The sequence below is a fragment of the Brassica napus genome, chromosome A2 (assembly GCF_020379485.1).
Source record: "Brassica napus cultivar Da-Ae chromosome A2, Da-Ae, whole genome shotgun sequence".
NCBI classification, from domain to species: domain Eukaryota; kingdom Viridiplantae; phylum Streptophyta; class Magnoliopsida; order Brassicales; family Brassicaceae; genus Brassica; species Brassica napus.
This window is the reverse complement of record NC_063435.1, coordinates 10,970,525-10,981,181: the sequence shown is the minus strand read 5'-3', so window position 1 is coordinate 10,981,181 and position 10,657 is coordinate 10,970,525. Positions and strand designations below refer to the sequence as shown.

General features: G+C 40.3%; 3 protein-coding genes across 3 annotated transcripts; 2 read left to right on the top strand and 1 right to left on the bottom strand.

Moving 5' to 3' along the window:
• The first annotated feature begins 224 nt into the window (after window positions 1-224).
• LOC106395978 (receptor-like protein 12) lies at window positions 225-2,908 on the top strand. Its single transcript, XM_022695644.2, has one exon. The coding sequence runs from the start codon at window positions 364-366 to the stop codon at window positions 2,794-2,796; it is 2,433 nt and encodes an 810-aa protein (XP_022551365.2). The 5' UTR covers window positions 225-363; the 3' UTR covers window positions 2,797-2,908.
• A 645-nt stretch (window positions 2,909-3,553) lies between these two features.
• On the bottom strand, window positions 3,554-8,517 carry LOC106395987 (SCY1-like protein 2 A). The gene is made up of 14 exons (XM_013836291.3): window positions 7,829-8,517; window positions 7,601-7,705; window positions 7,414-7,521; window positions 7,124-7,306; window positions 6,860-6,986; window positions 6,716-6,777; window positions 6,535-6,621; window positions 6,352-6,438; window positions 5,977-6,090; window positions 5,505-5,633; window positions 5,285-5,347; window positions 4,997-5,158; window positions 4,781-4,899; window positions 3,554-4,686 (listed from the first exon to the last, which is right to left on the bottom strand). The coding sequence occupies exons 1-14, from the start codon at window positions 8,318-8,320 to the stop codon at window positions 3,834-3,836; spliced, it is 2,691 nt and encodes an 896-aa protein (XP_013691745.2). The 5' UTR covers window positions 8,321-8,517; the 3' UTR covers window positions 3,554-3,833.
• A 1,000-nt stretch (window positions 8,518-9,517) lies between these two features.
• Window positions 9,518-10,266, top strand: LOC106395999 (NOP protein chaperone 1-like). Its single transcript, XM_013836302.3, has one exon. The coding sequence runs from the start codon at window positions 9,635-9,637 to the stop codon at window positions 10,139-10,141; it is 507 nt and encodes a 168-aa protein (XP_013691756.1). The 5' UTR covers window positions 9,518-9,634; the 3' UTR covers window positions 10,142-10,266.
• The last annotated feature ends 391 nt before the right edge of the window (window positions 10,267-10,657 follow it).

The following is a 10,657-nucleotide window of genomic DNA, read 5'->3' as shown; positions in this document are numbered from 1 at the left end:
CAAGACATATTAATAAGACAATTCATTTGTGACATATAACATGTTTTTGTTAGTAAAATTTATCCTATGTCCCTTTATTGGTGTGTAGTTAACCTGCATGTTATTGTTGGTATGGTTATCAATGCGACCAATAGTTCGTGTAGCTAACCCAATGAATAAGTGACTATTTATGTAGAAAATTACGAGGCAAGTGGCATAATTCATTAATGATAGGGGGATGGGAAAATGAACCAACCGAATTAAATAAGTTGACGCAAAACTTGCCAAGTAAAGCCAACACCAAACAGTTCTTCTTCTTAAAGAGATCGAGTGACGCATTCAATATAACACACTACTTACAGTTACAACACAATCATAAACATTATGATGATGACTGGAAGCCATTGTTATTGCTTTTTTGGTATCATTTCCATCTTTTTCTCCCTCATTATCCACACTCTTTCTTCTACTACACCCCACTCTTGCCTCCACCACCAGAGAGAGGCTCTTTTGGAATTCAGAGATGAGTTTCCGATTGATGAGTTTGACCCTAATCCGTGGAATAAGAGCAGTACTGATTGCTGTTTATGGAAGGGCATCACGTGCGATGATAGATCTGGTCAGGTGATATCACTCAACCTTGTTGGAACCTTTCTAAACGGCTCTTTCAAAACTAACAGCAGCCTTTTCAGACTCCAATATCTTCGTCACCTAAACCTTAGTTACTGTGACATCCAAGGGGAGATTCCTTCTTCACTAGGAAACCTTTCTCGTCTCACAGTAATTGACCTTTCTCATAATAATTTGGTAGGTGAGATTCCAGTTTCAATAGGCAATCTAAAGCGGCTAAGACATGTTGAACTTGGGGCTAACACTCTCATAGGAGCAATCCCAAGTTCGTTAGGCAAACTAAACCAGCTTAGATACCTTAGCCTTGCGGCAAATGAGCTCACAGGAGAGATTCCTTCTTCACTAGGAAACCTTTCTAGCCTCTTAGAACTTAGGCTTTCGATTAACCATTTGGTAGGTCAAGTTCCAGATTCCATAGGAAAACTTAACGACCTAAGAGTCATTTCACTTGGTCAAAACACTTTAAATGGTGCCATTCCTATTTCATTCGCCAATTTAACTAAGCTTTATCATATTAGTCTCCGCTCTAATAACTTCACATCCACGCTTCCATCTGACATGAGTGTATACCATGATTTGGAACATTTTGATGTTGCTGCAAACTCATTTCTTGGGTCTTTCCCTAAATCCTTGTTTACAATTCCCTCGTTACAAGTTGTTTATTTGGATGATAACCAATTCATAGGACCTATAGAGTTTGTGAATACATCTTCTTCTTCATCTCCTAAGCTAGAAATTCTATCCCTTGCTAGTAACATATTCATAGGCGTAGTCCCAGAATCCATATCTAAATTTCTCAACCTTGGAGAGATAAATCTTTTCGGAAACAATTTCAGTGGACATATCCCTAGATCTATATCAAAGTTAGTCAATCTCCAAACTCTTAATCTTGCCAGCAACAACTTGGAAGGCCAAGTACCCGCTTGCTTATGGAGATTGACAACGGTGACACTTTCTAACAACTTTTTCAGCAGCTTTGAAAACCCTTCACAAGAAACACTGATCCAAGCGTTGGATCTGAATTCAAACTCATTTCAAGGACCATTCCCTCATTGGATTTGCAATACTAAAGGGTTAAGCTTCTTAGATTTGTCCAACAATCTCTTCAACGGCTCCATTCCTCTATGCTTGGAGGATTCCATTGCTTCCTTTAGTGACCTGATTCTCCGCAATAACAGCTTCAGCGGAACACTTCCAGATATCTTTGCCAATGCTATCGAGTTACGTTCACTAGACGTCAGCCGCAACCAGCTCGAGGGAAACCTTCCAAAGTCTTTGATCAACTGCAAAGCTTTGCAACTTGTGAACATGGAAAGCAACAGAATCAAGGACGTGTTTCCATCATGGTTGGGGTCTCTGCCGTCATTACATGTTCTCATCCTCAGATCAAATGAATTCCATGGGACGTTGCATCATCATGACCATGTGTTCGTTGGGTTTCAGAGTCTAAGAATCATCGATATTTCACACAATGACTTCACCGGAACCCTCCCTCCTTACTGTTTTTCCAGCTGGCGTGGAATGACCATATTGAGGGAAGAAGATGATCCATACATGGCAGATATCATCAACGAATCAGTCTTTTATCGTAACTCGATGGTAATGGTGAGCAAAGGAGTGGAGCTGAGCTTTGAGCGGATCCAACAAGACTTCAGAGCCATTGATATCTCTGGAAACAAAATCTATGGCAAAATCCCTGAATCTTTGTCTTTCTTGAAAGAACTGCATCTTCTCAACTTGTCAGGTAATGCCTTCACAAGCCATATCCCACGATCATTGGCAAATCTGACAAAGCTGGAGACACTAGACCTATCGCGTAATAAGCTGTCAGGTCAAATCCCTCAAGATCTTGGTGAACTCTCCTCTCTGTCATACATGAACTTCTCAAGTAACCTTCTCAAAGGTCCAGTGCCACGAGGCACACAGTTTCAAAGACAAAACTGTTCTTCCTTCTCGGATAACGATAGACTCTTCGGCCTCGAAGAAATCTGTGGAAAAATCCAAGTCTCACCTCCTACATCACAGCAACCTGAGAAACTGTCAGAGCCGGAGGAAGAATTGTTCAGCTGGGTAGCAGCTGCAATAGCCTATGGACCTGGTGTGTTTTGTGGATTGGTGATCGGACATATCTTCACTTCATACTATCATAAAATTTGGTCCAAGAAAAACACCATAAGTTGTCGTTAATCTCATATGCTGCAGTTGCTTTTAGCATTTGTAAATGGTATGTTGTCCAACGTCTTCTTCTTCGTGTTTATACTGAATTTAAAAGATTTATAAACTTTATATTTATGAAGTATCCAGCAACTGTTAAAAACAACATATAGAGGAAAATAGCATAGCGGCTGTAAAATAAATATAACAATTGAAAACAACAAAGATATAAACATTTTGTTAACCCGAAGAAAGAGTTTATCCATGACTACACCTTTCATTGGAGATTAGTTTGAATTCTTCCATAGGACTAGAATATTCCAAGTTAATAAAAAGACAAAAGTCTGAAGCTGTAGTAAAGTTGATATGGTGGAAGAACCTAATCCTAGGACATCTTTACTCTGCATGACAGAATCCCAGTCTTTGCTACACGACCAAACACTAACCTTGAGTAATCACAATTAGAGCCTTGGTCACGATAAGTCCAAAAAAGATGGCTTGTGAACCACTGGACTTCAACAGAGATGTGACAGTGCAACCTCTAATAGACCCGTTTGTTGGTTTTTGATAGTACATATAAACCTTGGCTACACAGCCCAATAAAAAGTCTTCTCTTAAATACAAAACTTACCATATCCAGTTCTGTTTAACTGGTGCGTACAAACTTATTTTTCTTCTTTTCACACTTCCCCCAACACTTCCTTCCCTCACACGTCAATCATACTAACATTTACCCTTAAGTCCATAACAATTTAAATTTTTTTTAAAAGAGAAATGGAGATTCATTCCGTATATAACACTCATTGTATATTTAACTGCCGCCAGAAAAGAAAACCCGTATACATGAACATAGTGTAAAAGCAGTATGGCCAATGAAGCAACGGTGCGAGCGAGAAAATAAACAGAACAAAAAAAACTCATACAGTTAGAGAGAGACGGAAACAGCCTGAAGTTGTAGTAAAATTTATACGTGGAATAACTAATCTCGAAAGATGTTTACATAACATCTCCATGTGTATATGCTTCTCTTCATTATAAACGACCAAACACCGACCCTCGAGAGCATTTGGTCATAGTAGATCCAATAGAGATGGTTGTGAGCCATTGGGCTTTGCGGTAGAAGAGCCGGTGCCGCCTCTACCTCTTCCCCTTCCTCTTCCCATTGCTGTCGAAGGTGGTGGTGCGAGTTTCATTGCAGGCTGTCCCGTTTTGCTTGAACCGAATATGGAGCTGATGTCTGCTGGCTTTTGGTTATTGTACGAACCACCGTTGAAAGATGACATTCCTTGGCTCTGTTTAGGTAACCCGAAAGAGTTTATTGGATCCTGATTATTTGCAGAACTCCCTTGCTGAGGTGGTTTCAGGGAAGACAATGAGGCACTACTGAATGCCCAATTATCATTGCTAGCTGGTAAATTGTTGCTGAAACCAGATGTGCCATTGTTGAGACCGGTAGAAGCAACAGAAACACTGTTGTTTGGACGTGGAGGCCAATTAGCAAAAGGATCTAATTCATCAAAACCAGGAGTAGATGACGCTCCTGTGTTCAGCTGTGTCTCATCAGCTATTGCTGGAGCAGTGAGGCTTGATGATTGTCTTGGAGGCCATTCAATGTCCACTGGAGGGCATGTGGTTGGCGCTGTTGCCTTGTTTGGCAAAGTAGACATGGTAGATGGCTGATTTGAGGATTTGTTAAACTGATTGTTTGTGACGTGATGAGAAGACGCAGGGTTTCCCACAGCAGAAGCTTTGCTCGGAGAAACCCAATCTTCATCCCAAGCTGGACTGCTCTTGGCTGCAGAAGCAACCTTCTCTGGTGTTTGGGCTGATGATTGAAACTGGACTCCATTGGCAACAGAATGCGGCTTCACCTCTGGGGTTCCAGAATCATTTACTGTAACTCCTCTCTTTTCCTCTATTTTTCTGTTCCAAGAGACACAACCAGATCATAAGAAAGACAGCAACACTATGGCAATGTTAAGGACGTGAAAAGAATATTCAGAACAGTAATGCATACCTGAGAATATCCTTGACAAATAGCATATATTTGGCAAATTGCTGGACATTTAGTTGTTGGGCAGTGAGAAGAGGCATCATCAGCGTAAGCACATGTTCCGCTGTGAATTCAACTCCATACTAGAGAACAATGACAGAGAAAGAGTGATGATGCTATCGTAGTATGCAAGAGGTTCAAATTTCAGATGTTAACGTGAAATTTGAGCCTCTTCCGTACCTGTTTCAGAATTGCGTTAGCGACAGCAAGGGTACACATAAGGGTAGGTGCAGAACGATCAACAGCAGTACACCGCTGGATTGTTTGCAGAATTTCAATAACAGCGGGTTTATCAAGCGTTTGAACCAGCTCTGCTAAGCAGAGCAAAGCATTTACTCTGACCTGTGCAACAAGTACACTCCAATCAATTTTTACATAGGATGATGGAATCTGCTTACTAAGTTTTCACTTTCTTATTTTCAGCTATCGAAGGACACTAATATTAAATTAAATAGGTCAAAAACATACCGCAGCAACTGTGGTTTTGAGGGCCAAGCCATGAACGCGAGGTAAAATTGCTTGCTTCACAACCTGCAAGACAAGAGAGAGAAAAAAAGAAGATAAAATAACAAAAAGCCTAAACGTGTGTGACACTATCGATGTGCAAGCCACAGATTGAAATTGAATCTACCCTTCTGGACAGAAAGATTCTTATAATGAAACATAAGAAGAAAGCATTGAGCATTACCTGACCATCGAGTTGCTTAGCGACAGATGTTGATCTTTTAAGAACTTCCTCCTGTATGCGGACATCGTTATCATTGTAGGCTCGGAGAAGCAAAGGGAGAACATGCGATACAAGATGCTCGCTATCAGTCTGAAAAATTACACAAAAATATAAGCTAAGCAAGGATCTTATCCTGTATGCAATAGAAAAAGAAAAAAGAAAAAAAGAAAAGTGATTTCAATGCATATTTATTTACAACTGGTATTCAGAAACATAGAGAAGCCAATCTAACATCAATATTACCATAAATAAAAATGTGTCTAAATAGAGAAATTGAGGCCCTGTATGTCTCAGTTTATGATAGAATAAAAGAAATCTTTTACACTGATTATAATGTCCTACTGTATCCAATCAGAAGATCTTAAGCATAAATAAACATGTGCAAGGTAAGAAAAACTTAATGCAGTGACTCATACACATTGATCAACTTTACCTTGTTAATAATAAGCTCTGCATGCTTTACAAGCAGCAGTAATGTATCTCCGGAAGCAGTACTCAGAAGAGGAACAAGAGCGGGCAGTGTTATCAACTCAAAGTCATTCCTATCCTGTAAATGTAATTATCAGGTTGGTCAGGAAACTTCAAAGTTTTGTACAAAGTTACAGGTTGACAAATAACAATGAATTATCGAACAACATACACCATTTGTTACAGCTAAAAATGTTAAGGAGAACCTTTGCTCGGCTCGGATACAAGTAGAGTAAATAATAAGTAAAACTAGTTTTATCTAGAAACCACTGAGATCTATATATCAACAACAATCTAGTGAAGAAGCACATGGGAGACTGATTATCAAATTTAAAGTTACCTGAGACTGTGCTATAGTTAGAACCATTGGCAAGATGATTGGTTGCAAAACCAAATTCCGAAGTTCAGCACAAAGAGGTGGAAGCACCTATAATGCATGATAAACTCTGCTTCGCTTAGTTGTTGAATGAAATATTTTTCTATCAACTATCAAGTCAGCAAAATAAGTCAGTAAAGTGACTACCTTATACCGTAATACACGGGAATCAAAATCCTTCCACATATCTGATAATGCTGTTAAGAACTCGGACTTCTGCATGTTGTCTCTTTCCTGACATAAAAAAATAAAAGTGTTTCGAAAAAGTTATCACATGTGGAGATACAAACAGCCTGTTGAAACAAAGATGGAAAGTGTATACACGTACAAGCATGTGGTCAAGGAAACGGAGAGCACGTAACCTAGCGTCGCTTCGGAAAAAACTAGATCCTGCAGAGTGAGAGTTCAAGGCGAAAATGTAAGTAAGAAGCTGAAAAAATCAAGAAACCTCATCAAGAGTATGTCCTCTTACCTGTGAAGTCTACTGCTGTTGGTCTAAAGGTTTCGTTCATTGATAGCATTCTTTGCAAATCAGATACCAAGTCCGAAGGTATAGATGAGAATGATTCATTTGTTATATAGTTCAACGTGTTTAGATACTGCAAAATATTTCAAGAATAATCATCATTAACCATGTGAAATCCACAGAAATATTACTATTCTAGTGGATGACTAAAACTACTCCTAAGATATAAAGCATGAGACAATAGGTCAGAACCAGGGTTTTGAGAGTTACCATCTTAACATTGTTATTGCAATCCAACAACGGTTTCCTCGCAACCAAATGATAGGCAAGGCATCCAAAACTGAAAATGTCTGAAGAAGCTCCAGCTGAAGGACTTTTGCTGCGCACCAGTTCAGGTGCAGTGTAATTTAGTGATGGCTGGACTGGCAGTATTGAATCCTCGACATCATACTCCTGCACGGTCCATATCAAAAGACAAGCATCATCATATCTCGCTTGTACATTTTAATACAACAAATAGATGTACACCAGTCTAGTAACATTTAAAAATTTAAACTCACAGAATAGTGGAATGACTGCATGTTATCTAAATTCCCAGCTTGTGCTGTCGAAATTGCAAAGCCAAACCCGGCAAGCTTCCAGGAACCAGATGAAGTAATAAGAACATTCTGCAAGGAAGTTACAAAATCCACATGTTAACTAAACATATACGAAGACAAGAAGCAAGTAAAAAAGTGAAAATTTAACCTCAGGAGATATGGCTCGGTGGATGAGTTGAGCATTACTGTGGAGAAAGTTCAGTGTCTCTGAAATCTGGAGAAGACCATGCTTCACCTCTAACAAGCTCATCTCCTACACAATCATAGCAAATAATAAACAAAACAAATCAGCATTACTAAGAGAACGGATAAGTTTTCTAGCTTTCTCCGAGTTTAATTCGCGAGTTTCTATACTAAGAGAGGACAAGAAGCTCACCATTGACTTGAGATCTTTAGGCACATCAGCCACATTCTCCACATTCCCAAGCGCGTTAGCCACAGAGGCAAAGAGCGGCTCAGTAACCAAAGCCATAGCATTCTTATTCTCATCGAGCGCCTGCACCACGTGCACCACACCTGGATGCCTCAACCTCACCAGCTTCCCCGCATCCCCTCGGATCAGATCAAGAAACGCGTCTTCCGCCGCCTTAGACAGCCCCGCTCGGAGACGAGCCTCCGTCAAAGCGCGTTTATCAAGCATCCACACGCAGACCGTCGGGTACTGCTGCGATCGCGTGGCGTCACGCGCCTTGGCTGCGTAGAGCTTCCAGGCGAGGCCGGGGCCCGCGGAGCCGATCTGGTGGACGAGCTCGTAGTCCTGGAGAGGCTTCGGGCCCGTGACTTCCTGGACTGTGGTGTGAACCGTCTTCTCGATCACGGCGGCGGTTCTGGCCAGAGCTTCGGTGAAGGTTTTCATGTTGATCGACATTTTCTAACGGATTTTGACAGTTGCTCCGTGAATGTTGTTGCAGAGGAGAGATCTAAGTTGGGATCGAGGAGGAAGACGATGGAGGATTGAAGCAGAAGTCTGCTGGATCGAAGATCAGATCGTCTTCTTCCTCCTCCTCCCCACCACCTCTCGTCGTCTGATTGATTTTTATTTTCCTTAAGGAAAAAAGTTTCTCAGCTACACCATGTATACTATAATATGGTGCAAACCATCTAGAGTTTAGAATTGTGTCGAAACCTACACGATGTATATGATAAATACATGCCACATATACGACGTTAATAAAAACATGGTGCCAACATCATAACGAGGTTTAATTGATTTTAGTTAAAATAATTGGGGTCAGCTCGTAATTAAGTAAAGTTAAACTCCAATTAACAAAACCCGACCCGAACCAAACGAAAAATCCGACCCAGACTTAACCATTTTCCCCAAATCGATTTCATTTAGAAATTTAGGGTTCCAAACAAGAAAAAAATTGGGAGTTTCGAAAAGAGAGTGAGAGATTCGTCAGAGACAAAGAGAGATTGCAGAGACAGAGAGAGAGATCGATTCAGTTTCGGTGAAATCGAATCCGGATGTGGTAATTGAAGAAACAAGGCGACAATGAGGTAAGAATCCAGCAATAGTCTTTTTTATATTTCTTTTCTCTCACTCGTTTTTAATATTTTTATTTATTTGCTAAACCAGTCCTTTTCCTTAACTTGAGATGGAAGTAACCTTATTATTGTCGGCGGTTACCAGTATTCACCGGAGCAGCAAAAAATTTTGAAATGGTGAAACCAGAACCGGTACTGGGCAAAGCCGATGAAACATTCGTTTAGGACCTCCAAAATTTTTGAAAAAAAATACATATACATAGGTCTCAAATTTTTTTAAAAAGCTTCCAAATTTTCTTAAATTTTTTTTTTCAATAAAATTATTATAAAAATCGTCTAAGGCTCTCCAAAATCTCAGGGCCGACCCTGGGTGAAACCGATTCGAATCTTAGAGAAATGAGATACACTTGTCATCATCTCCAAATAGAGGAGGACGATGATCGGAGCTCCGGCTATCAACCGGTAAAGCCAAAGTCTGACCCGTCGATGTTCCCATTTTGTCCTTTTAAAGTAAAAGTTAAAATTACATTTTACCGTTATAAGATTTTTTTCTTTTTAGTTTATATAGCCGCGACTGCTAGCTAGTACCGAAACCCTAAAGCTATAGCGGCGATTTCACAGGCGACATCAAGCTCCACCGACGCAAACTCTTTTTCTAGGTACACTTCTCTTCTTCTCCAAAGCTTCAAACATCATGGAAGGGAAGGGAACTTGCAGAGACTTACTTGAATTGGAACACAAGAATCCATCATCTTCTTCCTCTGCTACCGATTCAGCACTTTTGATCCGTAAGGAGACCAAGAAGAAGAGGGAGGAGGCTCGTCCATCGAAGCCAACGATAGCTCCAGTTCCCAAAAGCGAGTTTCTCGACAAAGTCAAAGGCTTTCTGGGGGTCATGGCGGAAGCTAACAAAAAGTTGGAGCAAGAAACAGAGGAAGGAAACTCTGAGGCTTTTGATATCGAAGCACTTACGGGGAACGAATCTCAGGTTATTGAGATGGATTTGATGCTCGGTGTCGCTGATCTCAACACGCCTGAAGCAGTCAGTGCGGCTGAAGCGGCTATTGCCGGTAATGGTGTGGCTAATGGAAGTGGAGGAGATTCAAGCAGCGATGAGAGTGATGGTGATGATGATGAAAAGATGAGCTCTTTGGGTGAAGAAAGTAGCAGAAAAGGAACCAAGATAATGGAGCTCTCTTGAGATAATATTTTCTCTTTTCAAGTTTTATACTTTATATGTTACACTTACCTAATGTTATCATTGAGATTCATCGTTGTGTTTTGTCGAAAAAGAACACTTGGCAATTATGATTAGTTATAACCGTGGTACTGCCTGGTAACTTGTCTGTCAATGGAGGCTTTTCCCCCATCGATGGACGAACGCATTTGAGAGTAATGGCTGCACATGTAGTAACCATAGCTTCTGTAGAATCAATTAACCATAGATAAGACACGTTTTATATAGACATACAGATAAGTCCAGACGCTATATTCTTTCGGGAGGGAAACTATCTTATATCTTATATCTACTTCTTCTAGCAGAAACTTGCATGAATAGAAGAAAACAGGATTCGGAAACCAACATAATAATACCCTTTACTATTTTGGTTGTGAAAGATTAGACTGAAGAAGATATATAGTTTTGCAAAATGTACCTAGGGCTGGGTGGAGCAGCTCAATCTCCTCAGGCTTGTCATTCAACTTTGACATCACCATA